The sequence below is a fragment of the Eptatretus burgeri genome, chromosome 3, assembly GCF_056783735.1.
Source record: "Eptatretus burgeri isolate ZD-2024b chromosome 3, Ebu_testis_v1, whole genome shotgun sequence".
Classification (NCBI taxonomy): Eukaryota; Metazoa; Chordata; class Myxini; order Myxiniformes; family Myxinidae; genus Eptatretus; species Eptatretus burgeri.
This window is the reverse complement of record NC_140963.1, coordinates 1,110,092-1,134,542: the sequence shown is the minus strand read 5'-3', so window position 1 is coordinate 1,134,542 and position 24,451 is coordinate 1,110,092. Positions and strand designations below refer to the sequence as shown.

Here is a 24,451-nt window from a genome sequence, read left to right as displayed (position 1 = left end):
GGAGCCAAAATCAGTATCGGGTAAATAAATATTTTTTCAGGAAAAAAATTGACATTTTTGGACAAAAAAGCTATAGTTTTTTTTTATTTTACCCTCAATACATTTAACTTTTTTATAATTATTCTTGTATATCAATATACTGACCAAAACCAGAAACAATTAGAATGCAGAAAAACATATATTTACATCTTAAAATATCAATCTTTACAATCTTCTCATTTTCCCTGAAGCCTGGTGGCGGCCATATTGGATTTCCATGATTTCAGGACTTTCCCCCCGGAGGATCCCTTAGGACTTTTTTTTCTGTCACTGAGGACATATCCAGGAATCAAAATCTGTTGAGTTTGCCTTTGTTGCAATTTGTGGGAGGTCATCCGACATTTTGACTGTACTACAAGCAATAATGACTGAAGTGTTTATAGACTGACTGACGGACTCACTCACCTACCAACACTGGTCGATCACATAGCACAACTGACTAAAGTCCAGGTGAGATAAAAATGGTACGTTGCTTCTTTACATCATGGGTTGACGCTCAGCATTTAAAATGGATGGAGCATGGAGAACTAACCATAAGATGATAACACTAGCACAGGCGTTGATCGGCTGAATGGCCTCCCCCTGCATTGAAGATCCTTGGAAGGGAACTCAAATGATTATCACATGACATCCCTCAGATTACAGAGATTCATTCAGAGGAAAATTCTCACGACTCGTGGAAATCTAGTATATCTGCAGATACTAATTAATATCACAACAGGTCCACAACGCACTCATAAATAATGGTATACAGAACTAAGGAGATAATTGGGAAGGAAACCCATGCATGTTAAATGCAGCAAATTTATTTGCAATTGTATTCTGTTTCTTAATGCTTAAATAAAGGAAGTAATTTTACCTCTTGGAAAGTTTTGGAAAACTCTGCCCTCAAATTGTGCAACATCTGCTTCAGATAGAGTAGGCCCACACTCCAAGGGATTATCGTGTTCCTGTCCTTCCTCGCTATCCAAGCTCAACAAACGCCCACAGTCCAGAGCAGCAGCGGGAGCCCCGCTACATGTTGGACACAGCCTGTCCTGGTAAGATGTGGTCAGGCTTGGGCTGATTGATATTTGGCTTCTGTATCGACTGTATTCTCGCTGAAGTACAGGACTGGATCTTGAACAATGAAATGGTGTGATCTAACAGGAAAACAAATTGCAAAACAGGTTTGTAATCTTATACAATAAAAGTATAATCCTGTAGAAATACTAAGAATCACATAAACACAAGCATGGAAAGATATTTTGCATGAAAAACTGGATGGTATTTATAGAATATACTGTATACCCACGCAGTTTTGAGAAGGACTTGGTGTGAGCCAACTCTTTTGTTTTGAAAGTTTTTTTTTTTTCTCAATGATCCAATGGCTGCCAGTACAGACCACATGACCTGCCAGTACAGTACAGGCTGATACAGACCACATGACTGATAGCATCATATTTATCAAAGCATATTTCCCATGGGGTGTCGATCAATTCATTAAATTTTGCATTGATCTGTTAAGCGGTTTCTCCTTCGAAGATTTTCAAAGATTTTCCCTTAGATCCAATATGGCTGCCAGATAGTCACTTTTTAAAAATTCAAATCCTGTTAAAATTTCAAGTCAATTGGAGGGAAATTGACAATTTTCTAAATTTTGGCTGATGTTGACCTCAAGAATAATTGGTGGTTGAATTTAATGACTTGATATGCAAATCCTGTTCAAGTTTTAAGTCAATCAGATGAAAATTGAGGATTTCAGAAATGTGGCCGATGTTGACCTTTTGGCCAATGTTGACCTCACAAATAGTTGATGGTTGAATTTAGTGACTTGACATGCAAATCCTCTTCAAATTTCTCAATCACATGAAAATTGAGGATTTTAGAAAATTGGCCTACATTGACCTTTGGCCAATGTTGACCTCAAAAGAGTGACCACGATATCACATGGTCATGTAACATGTGGTAAAGTTTCAATTTCCTCCACTGAACAGTTTTCGATGTACGCTCGTAAGAAAATGCAGACACGTACGACATACATACGAACACACGCTACCGTGATCGCTTAACCCAGCTTTTTGCTTTGCGAGTGCATGGTAAAAACATAAAATGAGAATAACAAGGCAAAGTGTCTGTCTGTCTGTCTGTCTGACTGTCTCTCTCTCTCTCTACACCTCTCTCTCTCTACACCTCTCTCTCTCTACACCTCTCTCTCTCTCTCTCTCTCTCTCTCTCTCTCTCTCTCTCTCTCTCTCTCTCTCTCTCTCTCTCTCTACACCTCTCTCTCTCTCTACACCTCTCTCTCTCTACACCTCTCTCTCTCTCTCTACACCTCTCTCTCTCTCTCTCTCTCTCTCTCTCTCTACACCTCTCTCTCTCTCTCTCTACACCTCTCTCTCTCTCTACACCTCTCTCTCTCTCTCTACACCTCTCTCTCTCTCTCTCTCTACACCTCTCTCTCTCATGCAGCCTGTGGCTGCTGGTTGCATCATTGGTTGGGACACGGCTAAAGCAGTGTCCCCCTTACCAGTACAATGGTGCTCATTTTGCCAACCTTGGAAGGATGAGAGGCTGAGTCAACCTCCTGGTGTATTTTAATTCAGCCGCCAACGGGGCTTGAACTCAGGACCCTAGGATCCCAAGCCGCCACCCTAACCACTAAGCCAACACCAGGCTTACAAGGAAAAGTAAAAGACTTGCCCATGCTAAACCAATATTATCAATGCTGCTTAATGTTGGATGAACTCGATAAATAAAGTAGGGGAAGTTAAGATATGATGTGCACAGATAATCCAGGAGCTGCACTTTTGACAGAGGAAAACTGCAAAAAACAAAATGATCTTGATACAAAAAGCATTGTGATGAGAAAAATCAATTTATGTACCTGGACCTCCATTTCCTGGCTTCGCTCTTCAAGTAGAGACTCAATCTCGAGCAACTCACGTCGAATTGAATAGCGCAGAGCTCGAAGACGTGTACACACACCTCTGGTGAACACACCAACCAAACTTGCAATGAACTTGAAGCTTGAAACCCATTGCAACTATATCAACAAAGTCTGGTTTTTAATATGCACAACAGCCACTTTGTCAGCAATATGAAACAATTGAAGATGCAAATAATTTTCGCTCAAAATTAGGTATGTATCCCATTATCATACCACCATGAAAGTGGGCTCTTTGGGGTTAAAAATTTAATTGATTGACAACAGGTTTAGAATAGATGTACATTTAAAAACTGAATAATTAAGGAGGGGTTAATTATTCAGTAGTTATATGAGTACTAATGAGTGTCAGCACAAGTGTTTGTAAACACCAATTAGCATTGACCAGAATCGCATGCCATGTGAAATCCCCAGGGCCCAGTGGGTAAAAGCAGGTAGGAGACAGAGGAAAGCAGGCTGATGAGTTAGATAGAAGGGATTTTGGATGACATTATAAATGGAAGACATTTTAAATTGCAAAGGGAAAAGAATTGAGAATTTTAAGAGGCCAAGTTGTTCATGGTTGGAATTTGGATTGAAATTGGGTGACACTAGGTTAGAGCTTTCCTCCTTCCTTTCTTCATCCCAGTGGGGTTTGGAATGAAAGGAGGAATGAGTGATAAGCAGAACAAAGCACTTGGCAAAAAATTTTAGGACCATATTTTCCGGTGTACAAACTCCAGCCATGTATTAACCGCACCCCTGTTTTTCACCTTGAAAATAAATGAATATATTGATCATTTTATTTTCTGATCTAGATCTAAATACGTTTGTACATTAACTTTGTACAGAACAAAGTGACGGAGGTACCAACACGCTTACTCCCATGTCCGCTTCATTTTGTCAAACAGTCTTATTCTCATTTTCAAGAAGTTGAAGAGAGAGGAGAGGATACCAAGACATTTATATTTTTCTTTCTTATTTTTTAATTTTATAAAAAGGATTTTTTTTGTTCCTGGAAAAAGGAAGAAAAGACATTCATATCAATATCATACATATTTATTGTGGGTTTGTGGCCCTAAAAAAGGGCCGTTTGGGTTTGATGAAGCTTTTCAGCTAAACCCAAGGAAATACTCATCAATGCTTTCCACGTTGAAGATGGCACGTAACTCCTTGTCCGAATCAGGGTAGAACAAGTCCCGGTCATTTGCAGCCTCCTCCTTGCAAATGATGTCGTCCTCTGTGCCGTCCATGATGTTGGAGATGCAGCATTTCAGAAATGCTCACTTGATGATGTCCAACGGTATTTCCTCTCACACCTTGACGATCTAGCCGCAGATGATTGTAAGGTCGATCTTTCTCATCCTCCCACTCTTGGTGGAGGTCTTCTCCCCACTCATTATCCAGTCAGACCAGCAACAATGTTGCCTGTCCTTGAACGGCTTGTTGATGGACACATCAAGGGGCTGCAGGAGCGATGTCATTCCGCCTGGGATGACGACTAGATCGGTGTTGGTCCAACGCAGCAGCGCTTTGGTGTCATCGGTTTTGTGACCTCTGAATGCATCCAGGATTAGCATGCTCTGCTGTCGGGAGACCGCCATCTGGCCAACTACTCCAGACCGTGCGCACCCAATCCTGCACCAGTCCCTCGTCTATTTTGAAATTTTCAGGGAAATTTGTCAAAATCTGATCCGGAAGAGATAGAGTACCGTTGGTTGAGATCCAGGTCGGGAAGTTGACCGATTGAGTCAGTCCCAATGAGTCGCAGAAATCTTTTGCTGAAGTGCTATGACAGGTGAGAGAGGTACTCACACCCAGCCAACTGGCATGATGACAATTGAAGTCGTCACATATGAGGAAGAGAGAGTTTGGACGAGAAGATAGAAGTTGGTCCATGTTTTCGGACAGTGAGGTGTAGATGGAGTCATCACTGTTTGGTGGACGGAACAGTACACATATAAACATGAGGTGGGAGTGGAGGGGAAATCATAGCCAGAGGTATTCCTGGGGCTGTGGGGGAGTGAGGGCAGTGCATGGAGAGTGAGGAATATAGTCTTTGATTAAGAGAGCAACTCCTCGACCAGGACGAGGCTCAGGTCCGTCACACCGGAGGAGGGAGTAACCAGGGAGAGATACTTGGGAGTCAAGGACGTATTGAGGGAGGAAAGTTTCTGTTAAGCAGATTATGTCTGGTTTGTCAGTGGCAACCTGTGTGGAAAGAACTGTAAGGTTTGAGCGAAGGCCCCGGATATTTGAGATCCACACTGTTAATGAAGAGGGAGGGAGGAGGCTTTGTGTGCAGAGGATGGGAGGGGAGGGGGAGGGGAGGGGGAGGGTAGGACGAGGGAGGAAGGGGGGAGGTAAGGAGAGTTGTTGAAAGAGTGTGGGGGATTGCGGAATAGCAAAGGGAGGTGGCCGGATGAGGAGGAGAAAAGGCTCTGTTGTGCTGTTGGAGGGGGGCAAGAGAGGGGGTAGAAGGCAGTTGAGGATTTGAGGAGGTGGAGTGATGAGATGGAGGTGAGAGGGCAGGGGAAGGAGGCAGCTTTGTGGATGTACAGGGGGGAATTTTTAGAAGGGTGACTCGGGGGGGGAGTGAATGGTGGGAGAAGGGTGAGTGGGAAGAGTTGAGGGAGAAAGGTGAGGGGTGAGTTTTTGAGAAAGGTGAGAGGAAAGCTTGGAGGGAGAAGAGTGTGATGGTTGCTTTGGGAGAAGAGGGAGGGGTGAGAGGGGTGAGTTGGCACTGAAGTTAGAAAAAATGAATGGTTGATAGAAAGCGAACATTCATAGCAAACTGGTTTTTTTTTATTTTGAGGTCAGAAATGCGATTAAAGACATTTCTTGGTCGATGCAATAAAGGCGAATTAAGAGAATGGAGAGAAGAATTGCTGTAACAGTTGGATTTTTTTCAGCAAGGTGTGAAGTAAAGGTCGAATTGAGAGCAGTCTGTTGAAATAGAAGAAGAGTAGTGAATTGTGATACAGTCAAGAGAACGACATGTGTGAAAAAGGAAGACGAAGCATTATAAGAGATCATTTTTATTGTTGTTATTTTTTGATTGAGTTGTCAGATTAGGTATAATATATGATTATATAAATACTAGGATTATAGAAATAAATCAACTCACATGCAATTCGAGCTGAATAAGCTGCATAAAGCGACCAAGAAAGGCTACCAAGGTAAGCCCTTTGCTGTTTCAAGCCCTTCCCAGAGTTCATCCACAGCTGGAAAGACATTCACAAATAGTACACACAGGAGAATCTTGTGAATGTCTGTCCGATTTGTGAATGTCTTTGCAGCTGTGGAGGAACCCTGGAAAGGGCTTGAAACAGCAAAGGGCTTACCTTGTATGCTTTATGCAGCCTCTTTGGCTCGAAGAGCATGGGAGGAGTTGATATATATATATATATATATATATATATATATATATATATATATATATATATATATATATATATATATATATATATATATATATATATATATACATACAGCTTTGGAAAAAATTAAGAGACCACTGCAAAATTATCAGTTTTTCTGGTTTTACTATTTATAGGTACCAGTACGTGCCCATAAAAAAATAATAATAATAATAAAATAAAAAAAAATAAATATTCAAACCGCAAGCAACAAACAACAACCACATAGGCCGTTTCTTCGCTCTCGCGTGCCCGTATGTGCGTGGCCGGGAAGTTCGCATATTATTCGCAGTTACGATTATTCGCAATTTAGTTTTAATGCCCAAATATTCAATTAGCGCCAACGTATTTTGCCTTTTCGCAACGTCATCGCAAGGAAAAACAAAAAGAGAAGAGAAGAAAGAGAAAAAAAATTACTTCCTGGTTCGGAGCACACCAGCTCACTCTGATGTTACCGAAATTTATGCACCGTCTAACATGAAAACGATCATAACTTGGGGCATTGTGTTTATCTGTAAATGCGCATAAGAAATTGAGAAATATTAGAATACAGTAAGTCATCACTCATCACTCTAACCATACGTTGTAACCCGTAATGGGGAACGCGGCTGAGCTTCCCTTCTCCATCGGCCACGCCCACGCAACAACGTGTCTTGTCATTGGTTTGGTAAATAAATGGCCATAACTTGGGAGCCACTTGTCCGATTAATATCAAACCTTGAAAAGGCACATACTCAGTGCTCCAACAATATACCTGGCAAGTTTCAATTATATCGGACCAGTGGTTGTCGAGAAACAGCGGTCACACACACACACACACACACACACACACACACACACACACACACACACACACACACACACACACACACACACACACACACACACACACACACACACACACACACACACACACACACACACACGCACACTGCTGGAATTATAGATAGATATGTTTGAGTAAAATGAACATTTTTGTTTTATTCTATAAACTACTGACAACATTTCTCCCAAATTCCGAATAAAAATATTGTCATTTAGAGCAATGATTTGCAGAAAATGACTAGTCAAAATAACAACAAAGATTCAGTGTTTTCAGACGTCAAATAATACAAACAAAACAAGTTCATATTCATTTTTAAACAACACAATACTAATGTTTTAACTTAGGAAGAGTTCAGAAATCAATATTTTGTGGAATAACCCTGATTTTCAATCACAGCTTTCATGCATCTTGGCATACTCTCCACCAGTCTTTCACATTGCTGTTGGGTGACTTTATGCCACTCCTGGTGCAAAAATTCAAGCAGCCTTGCTTTGTTTGATGGCTTGTGACCATCCATCTTCCTCTTGATCACATTCCAGAGGTTTTCATTGGGGTTCAGGTCTGGAGATTGGGCTGGCCATGACAGGGTCTTGATCTGATGGTCCTCTATCCACACATTGATTGACCTGGCTGTGAGGCATGGAGCATTGTCCTGCTGGAAAAACCAATCTTCAGAGTTGGGGAACATTGATTGTCAGAGCAGAAGGAAGCAAGTGTTCTTCCAGTACAACCTTGTACGTGGCTTGATTCATGAGTCCTTCACAAAGTCAAATCTGCCCGATTCCAGCCTTGCTGAAGCACCCCCAGATCATCAACCTATCCTTCACCAAATTTCACATTGGGTGCGAGACACTGTGGCTTGTAGGCCTCTTCAGGTCTCCGTCTAACCATTAGATGACCAGGTGTTGGGCAAAGCTAAAAATTGGACTCATCAGAGAAGATGGCCTTACTCCAGTCCTCTACAGTCCAATCCATATGGACTTTTGCAAACCTCAGCCTAGCTATTATTTGCTTCTCATTGATGAAGGGCTTTTTTCTAGCTTTGCACGACTTCAGCCCTGCCCCTAGGAGCCTGTTTCGAACCGTCCTCACCGTGCACTTCACCCCAGCTGCCGTTTGCCATTCTTTTTGGAGGTCACTTGATGTCATCCTACGGTTGAGTGACATTCGAATGAGTTGGTGGTCATCGCGGTCAGTGGAAAGTCGTTTTCGTCCTCTGCCAGTCTGTAGTTTTTTGTTCTCAATGTCTGCTGCTTGACCTTGTTCTTATGAACCGCCGTCTTTGAAATTTTAAGGATGGAAGCAACGTGATGCTCACTGTATCCCTCTGCAAGTAAAGCCAGAATTGAACCCTTCTTTTCCTCACTCAAAACTTTTCTTTTCAACTCTTTTGGCATGGTCAATAGTTATTTTTTTGATTCCAATTACTTTTGAGGTACTACTAGCACTGTTTTTGCCATCCAGCTGGTCCTATTGCAAGAGGATAGTGATGACCACAGCAGTGGTTTTTATACTTTTCCTTGTTAAATAAGATTCTGTTCAGGTAATTACCTAATGAGTGCATCACTAAGTAGAATGAGGTGTGCCTGTGTTGGAATTCAACAGACACTGGAATGGAACGGCTGCCATACATGTAGATATGCTGATTTAAATTTTTTTTGGAGTGGTCTCTTATTTTTTTCCAGAGCTGTGTGTATATATATATATATATATATATATGTATATATATATATATATATATATATATATATATATATATATATATATATATATATATATATATATATATATATATATATATATAGATATATATATATATATATATATATATATACATATATATACTGAAACGCAAAAGAAACTTACCACTTGTTTAAATGTAATAAAATTGTAACAGTTCAAAATAAAACAAACCAACAATTGCTAATTGAAATATTGGCATTTTATTGATGACATGTCAAGTTTTTGACCAAGACACACCATCTCATAAGTTTGTTCTGCAGTGCAGAACAGCACAGGGTGCAATGTCAATCCCCTTTCAATAGCGTGTGTGGCCACCATTGTTTTGGATACAGGCAGTGCATCGTCGACGCATACTGCCTACCAGTCTTTGGATGGATTGCTGCTGGATTCTGTCCCACTCAGTCCTCAATGTCTGAAGCCATCTGACTTAGGACCATCTGCCTGTCCTGCCTTGCCTTGCAGTGGTGACTCTTGGCCTCCCTGATCGAGGTCTGTCATCTGCAGAGTTGTGAAGGGTGTCTCTGTCCACCAGGGCCGATATCGTCTGGTGTGAACAGCCAAGGCGACGTGCCACCTCACGGTAGCTCAATCCGCCTTGCAGTATATGCCCAAGGCACACTGCCGTTGATCCCTTGACAATCGTGGCATGTTGATTGAAATGCCCATTTTGCACTGGCCTTTTTAAAGCCAATATCAAGACATCACGTGCAGCTCATTAAAATCATCCCGTACCCCTTGGCTAATCACTGTCAGTCAAAACGGCTGTTAAACAGCTGTGCTATGAAGTGACCAGCCGTGACCGTTTTGTCTGACAGGGAGGACACGACTGTCCGCAAATAAGTTCACACATTTACTATACGCAGTGTCATTGTTGATATTTGAAGGTTTAAAAGGTGGTAAGTTTCTTTTGCGTTTCAGTGTACAGTATATATATATATATATATATATATATATATATATATATATATATATATATATATATATATATATATATATATATATATATATATATATCTTCTTCTTTCGGCTGCTCCCGTTAGGGGTCGCCACAGCGGATCATCCGTATGATCCGCATAGAGATTTGGCACATGTTTTACGCCGGATGCCCTTCCTGACGCAACCCTGGTCGCCTCTTACGACACAGGGATATGGCACACCTATTTTAACCGGGGTATACAGCGGCCCAGTATACTGGTACTCATTTCGCCGACCTAGAAAGGATGACAGGCTGAGTCAACCCCCTGGTGTATTAATTCAGTGGCTCAACGGGGCTTGAACTCAGGACCTTTTGGATCCCAAGCCGCTGCCCAAACCACTGCGCCAACACCAGGCATATATGTATATATATATATATATATATATATATATATATATATATATATATATATATATATATATATATATATATATATATATATATATATATTGTTGTGGTTACCAAATTCGCAAACCACCATTCAGGTCCCTTAGGTGAGATATCTCGGTAAGTATATGTGTAGTTAGGCCCAAACCCGTTGTCTAGTGGGAATACATGTCATTTATGCGTGCTGCGACTCTTCAGGATAGCCGTTTTTCTTTTACTATCTTTAATTTGGACCAACCGCCATTGTTACCACCACCAACCACCACATCAACCACCCACCGCGGCGCCGCTTCACGTCACACCTCGCAACCGTCGCATCGCCACCGTTCTTGCGCCGCTTGTGGGTACCGGTGTTGGACTCGTGCAGGGCGCGCGCCGAACAGCGTGTACAAAATCACGGATTTTGTGCTTCAAAAACGGATCAAAAACGACACACGCCCACTTTTTGCCGTCCAATCGGTGAGCCAGGGCGGGTGGCCCCGCCCCCAGGGCGTTGGAGGGCGATCGATATATGCAAATTTATGGATCAAAAAGCATTCACGCCCACTTTTTCTCGGGCCAATGGGGAGCGAGGTGAAAGGTCGAAGGGAGGGGGTCAAAGATGAGAGGGCGAAGCCACGGGGCTGATATAAGGACCGTGTTCGTCAGTCCAGGGAGTAGTAGAGTCGAGAGAGAACAGAGAGTTAAGACTTCGCGGGCAGTGGAGTTGGCAAGAAGGAGCTGGTCGTCGTGTGCGTTGGAGTCGGAGCGGAGGGGACGGAGCTGTGGAGAGGCGGCGAGGGCAGACGAGGGGGTGCTCGCGTCGTGCAGGGAGCTGCACCCCAGGGAGGCCGACAGCGCGATCTGGCCGAGGTGGAGACGCTCGTCGCGGGACAATAAAAATCCTCCATACCCCAAGCATCAGCAACCCCCTCCTGTTTCCCCCCGCGCTGAGATAGTGCGACCAAGGGGGCCCCTTTCCCACCCCCTACCAGACACTGTCCGCGAGGCCCGCGGAGTTGAGGCACCATCGCCGCTCCGCGTCTCATCACCAGACGGGTAGGCCCGACCCGGTCTCGGCCTCAGGCCCGCCTCATCCTTGAGGGTATTCTTTCCTTGGTTTTGGGTATGTGTTGTCGGCGCCGTCTGTGAAGTAAAATTGTATAAGTGTTGCCGTGTGCTCGGTAGTCGGATAGCTCTGCATTGTGTTTCTCTTTTATATTTGCTTTTTGTGTAATATTGTGATTCTTCTCCTTTTACATGTGCTTTTGGTGTAATTGAATATGTGTGCTTTCCGTTCATCGCGAATAAATGTGCTTTGTGTTGAACTGTTTCCCGCTTCGCTTCGTCATTTCCTTCATTGAATCCTCATCTTGCTTCACGTAAAGGGTTGGTAGTGGGCTGAATACGCCCGATAATTAATCGAACCGTCGAGGTCGACGAATAACACCGCTCGGTTATCCCGATAGTACGGAACGGGTCGCTTAAGTGGCCCGTGTCCGAAGTCGACCTGCGGCGAGGTGCGATCGCCCGGTCTACCCTCTGCGTGGGTACTTAGGTAGGTCGAATTTGGCGAGCAACCCTATCCCACGCGGGGGCTGATTGGCTCGATCGCGGTGAGACCGAAAGGTCCACCCGTGACTGGTTCCCGGCGTTAGTCCGAGAGGGTCACGACTGGATTGTCCGTCCGGTGGGCGACGTGCCGCGATTCGAGTTACGTGGCCGTCAGCACGCCGGCGGGCGCGAATCCGCAACACTGGTGTCAGGTCGTGCGATACAAATTCATCGCCCTCCTCGCGGCACTGGTATCGGAGAACAGGAAAACGGGCTCTCCTGTCTCCGGCTAAATTCACGGGAATCGGTCCAGGGGTGAGAGAAGCGACCCCCGATTCCCTCCAAATTACGAGCGAGCGAAATTAACCCTTCACGAGAAGCAAGATGGCGTCTCAAGGCGAGCGGGAGCCGGGAGTATTAGAAATGGATGTAGAATGTGTAGAATCCATGGTCCAGGATGGAATCCCCGAGCAGGAAATGTTGATTGTGCAGGAACACGGACTCGCCCAACTGAACCCAGAGCCCGAAATGGGTGCGGCAGCGGCCGCAGTGTATGACACCTCCCCCCCCCTCTCCACCAAAACCCTTCCCCAACCCTTGCCGAAACGGCTCAGCTGAGTGCATCTGACATGGCCCAGCTATGCGCCATGCTGGCGGCAATGACAGCAAGGATGGATGCAAATACAAACGAAATGAAAGGCATGAACGAAAAGATGAATGCGGAAATGATCGAAAAGATGGATACAAACACAAATGAAATGAAAAACGAAATGAACAAGCAAATAAACGGAATGGAAGCAAACATGAGGGAAGAAATGAAAGAGCTGCGGGGTGAGACGCAGAACATGGGCCGATGCCTGCAGGCGGGCATGAAGGCCGTGACCAGGGAGATAGGAATGGCGACTCCACGTGTGGAAGCAAACGAGCTGGAAGGGGGTGCAACGGCTGACAGGCCCGCGGTGGAGGCGGGTAAAAAAATAATTCGGGGGGCGTGTTGGGCGAGGGTCGTGACAGAGGAATCGACGGTGACCAAGAGGGAAAAATTAAATGGGGAGACCAAAACGTGTGAGACGAGACACGAGGTGACGACAACGGAAATAATAGTTGAGACAAGGGAGGTAAAGGGTGAAGAGTTGGTAGAGACACGGGAGATAGAAAAAATAGAGGAAAGACAACACGATGAAGACGGGGTAAGTGACGCGCACACACACACGGAGGTAGTAGAGGATAGTGAGGTTGAGCTCGTGGAGCGTGTAGGGACCCAGTGCGAGCACCTGGATGGCCTCCTCCAGGAACGAGGGGAGGGAGTCTGCCCCCTTGAGGCGAGTCACGACCAGGTGAGTTCGGTCGTGCTTTGCGAGGTTGAGGGGACGGGTGCTGTGAACGGGTGCACGGAAAGCTTGGGGGGTATAGAGGCCCCGGAGACCCTTGTGGGGACACGAATCCCCAGTGTGGTTGTCCCTGTGTGTGTGGTGCAAGGTGTGAGTGCGTCCCCGTGTGTGGAGGCGACCCCGTGTGTGAGTGGTGTGGTGGCGATGGTGCCGGAGTACGTGCTTCCCAGCACGCCGGGTGTGGGTGAGGCACCGTGTGTGAGTGAGGCCGTGTGTGTGGATGAAACGGCCAGTGTGGATGAGGCACCGCGGTTGAGTGCCCCCGCGTGTATGAGTGAGGCACGGTGTGTGGATGAGGCACCGCGGGTGAGTGCCCCCGCGCGAGTGAATGGAGCACCACGAGTAAGTAGTATGGTTTGTGTGAGTAGTGAGGCACGCGTGAGTGAACGGCCGTGTGCAAGGTCGCTGTGTGCAAGGGAGACCGTGTGTGTGAGAGAGCGGTATGTGAGGGAGATGTCGGTTGGCATGCGGGAGCACGCAGCCGCGTCTCCCGGTGTGAATGTGATGGAGTGGACTGTGTGCGTCATAACACACAGGTGTGCGTGGGTTGAATGGCGACGACGGCGACAGAGGAACGAAAGCCGAGTAGCGGCTGTAGCTATTTCGGGGACCGTGCCGGGTTCACCCAGCAGTGAGCACGCGGTTCGTGCTGTGCAACGCACGAGACCGCCACGTGCTCGCTTGCGAGAGTGAAGTCCCGGTCCGGAAACGCACGCGGTGGATTTGCCGATACCGCGGACGGACAAAGTTTAGGCAGGTAAATGGATTTGGACCGGACGGGTTCTCCACGCGATCGTGTGTGTTAAGCTCCAACGGACAAAGCACATGTGTTCGCGTGGGGAACCCCTCGAGACGTGGGGCTTGTGTTTTTTTCTTTTTATGCGCACGGTGACGCCATGGCTGCACGTGTGGTTGGAATCCGGCAGGAGGGGTATCTCTGCCGGATGGTACCGTCCAAGGAGGGACGAGGAACACGTGCAGCTGCATGACGTCACGGGCAGGTGTAAAGTGCGCGAGCTCTGAGTTGCCGCGCAGGTGCTGCGCATGAAAAAAAAAAAAAAGGGAACAAGCCTCACTTTCGGGTGCACAGGATTCCTGGGCAAGGGGTGGAAGACCCCCTTACCTGGGCACAGGATGGAAACTAGTTAGGGGGAAGGGTTAGCATAGTTAGACCGACTTCATGGGGCAGAGGTAAGTCCTCATGGAGTCCGTGGAATGGATTAGTTAGAGGGATTGTAGCGAGATTTAGGTTGGGAAATTAATTAATGAGATTTTGGAGACAGTGACAGACTTGTGGATGTGTAGAGGGGACGTAGCTTAGCTACGTAGGTTAAAAGGAACGTGCTGTAGTATAAGGGACGACGTGGGAGCACGAGTTAGTTAGGGGAGGTAGTTAGGAGGATGGCAGAGTTCAGCGGTGAGTGTGTTGAAGAGTTGTTGGTGAGTTGTGAGGTGAGTACGTGTACATGTTGAGTGAGTGAGGCCAGCGGGTCTGTGTGTGTGGAGTGAATGGGGAATGCATGGTGCGATGAGTGATTGGGGGGAGGAGTGACTCCCGCCCAAGGGACCCCGGGGTCAGTATAAAGTGAGTTAGCTGGGTTAGTCAAATTGAAAAATGGAGGTCGTTTTGTTGTTGGTGGGAGTGTAGGCTCGAAACCCATTTGGAGGGGTGCAGGAGCCCTGTTGACGGGCTTGGGAGCGTGGCTGCGAAAGGTGAGTATCGCTGAGTGGGTACCCCGGGCACCAGGCTAGTCGGCCGCGGTAGGCCAAGGGCCCATGGGGGGCCGGGATAGCGTAGTGGGCACGGGTGCGCCTGCTTGGTGCGGAGGCCCGGGGCGCCATTAGCCGCGTGGGCAGTGTTGTGGGCAAGGGTGACCCTCGGAAAGGGGCCCGGGAAGCCAGCCTGCCACGTGTGCGTTTCATGGGAGGTGCCATGGGGGGCACTCCCCGGTGTTAGGGAGCTGGTAGGCTCGGAGGCAGTGTAGTGCCCTGGGGTGCCATAGCGGGAGATTCGGCAGAGGGTCGTGCCTGCCAAAGGGAGCCACGTGTCCCAGGCAGGAGACCGTGTGAGGGCACGGAGAGAAAATTGGGGGGCGAGGCCCGAAATTGTGAGGACACCAACACAGGCGACGGGAATCTGGGTTGTTAGAACCAATAGTTTAAGCGAGAGGCGCTTGTTGAAAGCCCCGGGGTAGTTTAACAGTTAAATGGTTAGGGTAGATTAGGAGATGTACCCCTCCGCACCATCCATCCCCTCGCTGTCGTTGTGGGCCGCTGGACCCACTTGGTGTTAAGATCGCCGAACTCTGGGGAGGCCATTCTGAGGCTTCGTTGGGCCTCGACACAGGACGTTAGCTCTCCCTTGTTCCCCTCCGGGAAGGGAACGTAGGGGTTGGGAGTAGGCTAGGTGACAGGATAGGTTAGCCGAACAAAGACGATAAAGGGGGTTAGGGGACGATTTATAGTGGGGGAGTAAAAATAAAAACAACAAAAAAATAAGTTGGGGCTAAATTGGGGTTTGACAAATTAAGGGAGTGGGTATGTACAGTGACAGGCAAAGGCGATAGGTGGGAGGGAGACAGGAAGGTCGGTCCGAGCCCGCCTTCCAAGTGGCCAGCACCACCGCCTCCACCAACCTCCACTGAACGGCAAAGGCTGGCCAGCTTCATCGGCTGGCTGTTTTTCTTCAAGGCCTGTGCCGGCCAACTTCATCGGCAGCTGTTGTTTTGCTGCGAGGCCTGTGCCGCCTGGATCGTCTGCAGCTGCTGTGCTGCAAGGCCTGTGCCGGCCCACTTCATCTGCCGGCTGGCTGTTTTTTCTTCAAGGCCTGTGCCGGCCAGTTCATCTGCCGGCTGTGTTTGCCTGCAGCGGCCTTCTTCTGCGGGCTGTGTTTGCCTGCTGCCTTTGCCATGCCATGCCCACTGCCCCTGTTCACCAGCCCCGTTCAATTTTTGCTTTGCCCCCCCCCCCCTGTTCATTGCCATGTGCGCCAGGGTCAAGGCAACAGTTTGCAAGCTGCGAGAACTGCCCCGTTGGCAGCTACAACACGGGCCTGCAGTGGCGGCCCGTGCACCGTGTTTGCGTCCATCCATTCATCCATCCATTCGTTGTGTTCATTGCGTGTGCCACTTGAGCTGGCACGGAGACTACGTTTGTGCAGCCCATGCACTGTTGTGGTTCACTGCATTCAGTTCATCCATTCATCCATCCATTCGTTGTGTTCATTGCGTGTGCCACTTGAGCTGGCACGGAGACTGCGTTTGTGCAGCCCATGCACCGTTGTGGTTCACTGCGTTCAGTTCAAAAAGGAAGGCCTTGGACTGCGAGTGAGCAGCCAGCCACGTTCCCTGTCACCTGCATTGTTTTGAGCCAGAGACTGCATGCGAGCAGCCTGGCTCCCTGCTAACTGCTTTCTTTTTGCAGAGTTCAATGATCCTGGGCCATGGTTTAGTGTAAAATTTGTAAGTTAAGGTAAGATGTACTGTAAATATGAGTGCTCCCCCGGCATGTCTGTCTCGCGCCGGCAATTTTATTTAAGTCGTCCGTGTGAGTGAGTTTGTTTAGGTAGTTACGCAGCCCTCAGGTTATTTATTTGGGGACACGAATACCATGAATGTCGCACTCAGGGATCCGTAGGTAAAATGTACTCGGGGAAAACTACACATGATGGCACACGAAAATTTGACGACTCGGGACGAGTCTGTAAAAAGGGGAGGGGGTAGTGTTGTGGTTACCAAATTCGCAAACCACCATTCAGGTCCCTTAGGTGAGATATCTCGGTAAGTATATGTGTAGTTAGGCCCAAACCCGTTGTCTAGTGGGAATACATGTCATTTATGCGTGCTGCGACTCTTCAGGATAGCCGTTTTTCTTTTACTATCTTTAATTTGGACCAACCGCCATTGTTACCACCACCAACCACCACATCAACCACCCACCGCGGAGCCGCTTCACGTCACACCTCGCAACCGTCGCATCGCCACCGTTCTTGCGCCGCTTGTGGGTACCGGTGTTGGACTCGTGCAGGGCGCGCGCCGAACAGCGTGTACAAAATCACGGATTTTGTGCTTCAAAAACGGATCAAAAACGACACACGCCCACTTTTTGCCGTCCAATCGGTGAGCGAGGGGCGAATTGGCCCCGCCCCCAGGGCGTTGGAGGGCGATCGATATATGCAAATTTATGGATCAAAAAGCATTCACGCCCACTTTTTCTCGGGCCAATGGGGAGCGAGGTGAAAGGTCGAAGGGAGGGGGTCAAAGATGAGAGGGCGAAGCCACGGGGCTGATATAAGGACCGTGTTCGTCAGTCCAGGGAGTAGTAGAGTCGAGAGAGAACAGAGAGTTAAGACTTCGCGGGCGGTGGAGTTGGCAAGAAGGAGCTGGTCGTCGTGTGCGTTGGAGTCGGAGCGGAGGGGACGGAGCTGTGGAGAGGCGGCGAGGGCAGACGAGGGGGTGCTCGCGTCGTGCAGGGAGCTGCACCCCAGGGAGGCCGACAGCGCGACCTGGCCGAGGTGGAGACGCTCGTCGCGGGACAATAAAAATCCTCCATACCCCGAGCATCAGCAACCCCCTCCTGTTTCCCCCCGCGCTGAGATAGTGCGACCAAGGGGGCCCCTTTCCCACCCCCTACCAGACACTGTCCGCGAGGCCCGCGGAGTTGAGGCACCATCGCCGCTCCGCGTCTCATCACCAGACGGGTAGGCCCGACCCGGTCTCGGCCTCAGGCCCGCCTCATCCTTGAGGGTATTCTTTCCTTGGTTTTGGGTATGTGTTGTCGGCGCCGTCTGTGAAGTAAAATTGTATAAGTGTTGCCGTGTGCTCGGTAGTCGGATAGCTCTGCATTGTGTTTCTCTTTTATATTTGCTTTTTGTGCAATATTGTGTTTCTTCTCCTTTTACATGTGCTTTTGGTGTAATTGAATATGTGTGCTTTCCGTTCATCGCGAATAAATGTGCTTTGTGTTGAACTGTTTCCCGCTTCGCTTCGTCATTTCCTTCATTGAATCCTCATCTTGCTTCACGTAAAGGGTTGGTAGTGGGCTGAATACGCCCGATAATTAATCGAACCGTCGAGGTCGACGAATAACACCGCTCGGTTATCCCGATAGTACGGAACGGGTCGCTTAAGTGACCCGTGTCCGAAGTCGACCTGCGGCGAGGTGCGATCGCCCGGTCTACCCGCCCGTTAGTTTCTGTCTGCGTTTCTTCTTTATGTCTTCCTGCTGTTTTACAACTTTTGAAACCAACTCTTGATGTTCCTTAAATCTTCTTGCTCTTTCTTTTGTATCCATTTATTTATTGTAAAATATCATTTAATGAATTGTAAAGATTAACAGGGAAATTTTCCTTTTCTTCATCATTCAAGTAGATGTGTTCAAATAAATCCTTTTCTTTAAATATTTCATCAAATTCTTTATTAACATTAATGCGAGTTGTAATTTCTTCTTCACTAATACTTGCATCTCTGCTTTTCATACGTTTGCGTTGAGTTTCTTCATCAACATCAAAACCGAATGATAAAATCTTCACTCCGCTCAGATATTTAATAATTTGTCTCGTTCCTTCTGGATTAGTTTCTAATATCCCAACACCACCAGATTTTAGTTTCCTTAACTCACTCTTACAATGTGAATATTTTGTTGTACCAAGAGAAACCTCCTCAAATATTTGTCCTTCATTCCTCAATCGCATATGTTCCTCCACTGAAATATAGTGATAATCTTCACCTTTTATTTCTCCAGGTCTAATTGCTCTAGTTGTTGTTGATACAATGCGTATCACGGGGTGTTTTTTAAGTAAATTTACAATATTCTCATTTGTGCTACACAAGAACCTTGATTTATGAAAGTTTTTTCCAGAAGCAGATTTACCCACAAGATTTATAATAATAGTTGTCATTTATATATGTAATTGTTTATAAAACAAAAAATATATCCCTTAATATCTCATCTTGTTTCACAACAATATATTTATATTTTTCAGTCGTGTGCTTCATGTAATCCTCAAATTTCTTTTTACTACATAATGTAGAACAATTATCTCTCCAAAAATTATTGATATCTATTGAATTTAACTTGAATAAAATAAAAGTATTAGCATTGTTTCTGATGGAACGACGAGGAAGTTGAAAGTACGATTGACTAAGATAAATACAATTACAAGAAGAATGTCTCCCTCTTGTGTAGTAGCTGTCCATTACCGTTTGGTTTCTCTCATTAACACAATCATCAAAGATAACGAGGTTCTTTTTTGATTTATCCAAATCTTGGGGAGACGGTATATCATCCGTATTATCACTAAGAATACAAGTTATAGGATTTGATTTCTTTTTACATCTCTGTGTATCACAAAATAGTTGAATTATATCTTCAATGTTATAATCATTTAGGTTTTTTTGACGTTTAAATAAACCGATTATATCTTCTTTTGAAGACCAGCATTAAAACCTTGTGAGAGTAGTTGATACTCTGGTTGAAAACTCGACTTTGTGAAAATTATTAAATTATCATAATCTAAAAAGTTGGGAGTGAGGAGCATTTTTAAAAGTAAGCAGGTTTTTCCACATCCACTTGAACCAACTATGAGACATCTTAATGAATTTGGGAGATTTTTATGGTTGTTAAATTTTATCTTATTTTCCCAAATAGGTAAAAAATCATTCATTTATATATTTGAAAAACAGGTTATTTAATTTATTATTGGCTTTTTTAGAAACTCTATATTTTATCCTAAGTTCAGGTTTAATTTCAAGATAATCCATTATTTTATTTATACAATATCTTGTGTTGATATTTCCCTGAAAATTACATCCATGAATAATATACAACAACAATCCTTTGAACATTTCTCTTATACTTCCCTTGTAAGTAAGCGATAATAAATAAACAGCTTCCCTTGTTCAGTTTCTTCCCTTGTAAGGAAAGGTGTGTTATCACCCTCATACTTTACATTCATTTCTCTAATCAATCTTGTAAAGTAATTCATTTTTGGTGTAAATCTAAAAGAATTATTTTCCTTTTTATATTTTTTATTATCATTAATTAGAAGATAATCACAGAATATACATTGTTTATAGGCTTTTGACTCTGTGTTTAATCCCCGTCTTTCACACGCAGGACAACTCTCAAATTTGTCATATGGAGAATCAGGAAAGTCTAGCATATTTATAAAGTAAAATTTTACTTAAACTGAAATTCATCTATACTTTCAGTTGTATATTACCATCGATATCGATATACTTTTTTTCATTATCAGATTCAACGACAACATTTTTTATATTAAAGGTAATTTTAAAATTATCGTTAACTACTATTGAACGAAATGTCATTTCACCTGATATATTAACATCCTTTATTTCATCAGGATTTACATCTTTAGGGTTGTTGAAAAAAATACAAATTTCTCCTTGCATATTACAGATGGTCTTATCTTTTCTTTCTAAAGCTTCATCCATAAGGTTTTTGTTCTTTGATACTTTTTCTTGTTTCATTGCTTTTTCTAGTTTTGAATATATTACTAGAAGGAGAGGAGAAACTTTTGTTCGAGATACTTTAATTGATGTTCTACCAGGTATACTAAAAGCCCTTCCACTGAAGGAAATTGAAGAACTCATATTATTTACCATAATAGTTTTTATCCAATAGTTGTTATATTTATCTTTGTTCAATTTTACATCCTTGACATATTTCTCAGTATCTTTAACAGATGAAGAGATTGATTGAAACTTGTCTTTTGTGTCTTGAAACATTGTATTTATTAAGTGAAAAAGTTGGAGGATAAAATGTTTTTAAGCACAGATTCACCTATAAATTAAACGAAATTTTCATCAAGAAAATTTTAGTTTAAGCAAAGTTTTATTCTATAAATATGGTGAATACAACGTACTGCGATGTTTGTAATCACGAATATAAACATTATAGAAAACACCTCCGAACCAACAAACACACATTTAATCTATTTCATCAAATATCTCCTCTTGAGTTGGAAAGAAAACATTGTGATATCTGTTCAAAGGATGTTTTGAAGAGTAGTTATAATAAACATCTTCAATCACAAAAACACAAGAAAAATGAGTTTAAAGTAAAGGGAGACTATTATATTGAAAACACTGATGGGGCATTTAAAGGGCATATAAAAATAAGGATTTTTCAATTTGGAGAACCCGGTCCATCATCAATAGCTGAATCAATTGAAATAGTGAAACCCGATGTCGAAAAATTTATTAAAAAGACATTAAAAGAAATGAAAACTTTAAAGTTTTATATGGGAGTGAAAATGAATATGAAAAGACAAGATGAAGAACATACTCCTTATATGAGAACAGGTCTTCATTTTATAACATCATTTCAAGATTTTTTGAATAGTGGGGTTTATGAAGAACTATCAAGACAAGAGGAGGATGTTGATAATACAGTGGTAGGAAGTGGATTCAATATTAAAAAAATCATCTTTTTAGATATACACATTCTAAAATCAAACCCTCTTAAAGCTTCTTCTTATATTGAATTACCAAAAGAAATAAAACTAAAGAAGGCAGTTGTTAATATTAAGAACAATGATAATAAATGTTTTCTCTGGTCTGTTCTTGCTCACTTTCATCCACCAAAATGTAATTCAGAAAGAGTAAAACAATATATGAAATATGAGAATACCTTGGACATTAAAGATTTTAAATTCCCAATGCCACTAACAGATATTCCTAAATTTGAGAAAAAGAATAATCTTTCTATTAATGTATATGGATTAACGGATACAAACAAAGTTCAAATATTAAAAATTTCAAACAACTATAAAAATGAAGAAACACACATTGACCTTTTATATTTTAGTGTTGGAAAGAATTCACATTACACATACATCAATAATTTATCAAGATTAATCTCTTCTCAGGTATTCAGAACAGCAAACAAAATATATCCTTGTAAGCGATGTCTTAATTCATTTCATACAAAAGAACGATTAGAACAACATTCAAAATATTGTAGTAATCATAAATCAGCTGTAATTACAATGCCTAAACCTGGTGAAAAGATTTCTTTTGAAGATTATAATAAATCTATCATGCACCCATTTGTGATATACGCTGATTTTGAATGTATCCTTAAAAAGATAAATACTGCTTCTCCTAATCCAAAAGAACCATATACAAATAAATATCAAAAACATATTCGTTGTGGTTTCTGTTATTATATCAAATCATCTGTTGGAGAAAAGTATAACAAACTTGAACATTATCGTGGAAAAAATGCTTCACAAGAGTTTGTAAAACGATTAGAAAAGGATTGTATAAGACTCACTAAATTAATGAAAGAAACAAATGAACCGATGAAATTAACCAAAGAAGAAAAATTAGAATTTAGAATGAACAATATCTGTCATATTTGTGAGGGGGAAATTAAGGAGTCTAAAGTTAGAGACCATTGTCATCTTACTGGTAAATATAGAGGTCCCGCTCATTCCTGTTGTAATCTTAATTATAAATTACCTTCTTTTATTCCAGTCTTTCTTCACAACAGCGCCAACTATGATACACATCTATTTATAAATGAACTTTCAAAAACACCAGGGAATATTTCTGCCATAACAAACACAAGTCAAAAGTATATTTCATTTTCAAAAATGATATTCACAAAACCTTTAACTCGTATTAGGTTTCTAGATTCTTACAAGTTTATGGGAACACCACTAGCCTACCTCGCATCAAATCTAAGCTCCACGGACTCTTTTCCAAATCTTAATTCATTCTTTCCAAAAGAGGAAATTCTCACTAAAGAGGAAATTCAGATTAAAGAGAGAATTCAAAGTAAAGAGGAAACTCTAATTAATGAAGAAATTCTAACTGAAGATGAAATTCTAATTATAAAGAAAATTCGAACTAAAGAGGAAATTCAGATTAAAGATGAAATTCTGATTAAAGAAGGAATTCTTACGAGAGAGGAAATTCAAACAAGGAATGAAATTCAAAGTAAAGAGAAAATTCTTACAAGTAAGGGAATTTATCCTTATGATTATATGGATTCATTTATGAGATTTAAAGAAACACAACTTCCTTCAAAAGAAAGTTTCTATAATAACCTTTATGAAGAAGAGATAAGTGATAAGGAATATAAACACGCACAAGAAATATGGAAAATATTTAAGATAAAGAACCTTGGAGAATATCATGATTTATATCTAAAAACAGATGTTTTATTGTTAGCTGATGTGTTTGAGGCTTTTAGAACACTCTGTCATAATAAAAATTGTTATGGATTAGACCCTGCCCACTATTTCACAGCTCCTGGTTTAGCTTGGAGTGCAATGTTGAAAATGACAAAACAAGATATAGATTTAATCAGTGATGTTGATATGCTTTTGATGATTGAGAAGTCCAAGAGAGGTAGAATATCACAAGTATGTTCAAAAAGATATGCGAAAGCAAATAATAAATATCTCCCAAATTATGATAGTGAAAAAGATAGTAATTATTTGATGTATTTTGATGCTAATAATTTGTATGGATGGGCAATGTCTCAATCTCTGCCTTATGGTAAATTAGAGTGGGTGGAAGAAAAGGATTATGAAAAGGCTTTGATGAATATTGTTATTTCTTCTCAAGAGGAATTGAATGACGAAGAAGAAGGTTATTATTTTGAAGTTGATTTGAGGTACCCGAGTGTTCTTCATAATAAGCATAAAGACCTTCCTTTTGCATGTGAGAAACAAACCCCAAAGAAAGAATGGTTCAGTGATTATCATAAAAGTTTTAATATTAAAGGCAAATCAACAGAAAAGTTATTAACAACATTCTATGATAAAGAGGGATATGTTTTACATCAGAGAAGCTTAAAACAGTTTTTGAGAGAAGGATTGAGAGTAGCTAAAATTCATAGTTTTAAAATTTAAACAAAGTCCTTGGGTGAAAAAGTATATTCAATTCAATACAGATATGAGAGCAAATACAAAAGTAAAATTTGAAGGGGACTTTTATAAATTAATGAATAATGCTGTATTTGGAAAGACTATGGAAAATGTTAGAAACAGGCAAAACATTAGATTCGCAACATCTTGGAAAGAAGCTTCGAGATTGATAAATAAACCAAGTTTTGAGAGAGAAGAGATTTTTTCAGAGAACTTTTCTGCAATTCATATGAAAAAGGAAAGTATTGTAATGGATAAACCAATTTATATTGGAACAGCAGTTCTTGATTTATCAAAGATATTGATGTATGATTATTTGTATAATGACTTAA

General features: G+C 43.0%; 1 protein-coding gene across 2 annotated transcripts in view; it reads right to left on the bottom strand.

The window, feature by feature from the left end:
- LOC147029282 (uncharacterized) overlaps positions 1-24,451 on the bottom strand; it is a 268,195-nt gene that overhangs the window by 15,188 nt on the left and 228,556 nt on the right. For both annotated transcript variants that reach the window (XM_085872221.1, XM_085872222.1), the window contains 2 exons: positions 2,906-3,008; positions 899-1,181 (listed from right to left, as the gene is read on the bottom strand). In XM_085872221.1, the coding sequence (XP_085728347.1) occupies positions 899-1,181; positions 2,906-3,008 (386 nt within the window). The remainder of the gene's footprint in view (positions 1-898; positions 1,182-2,905; positions 3,009-24,451) is intronic.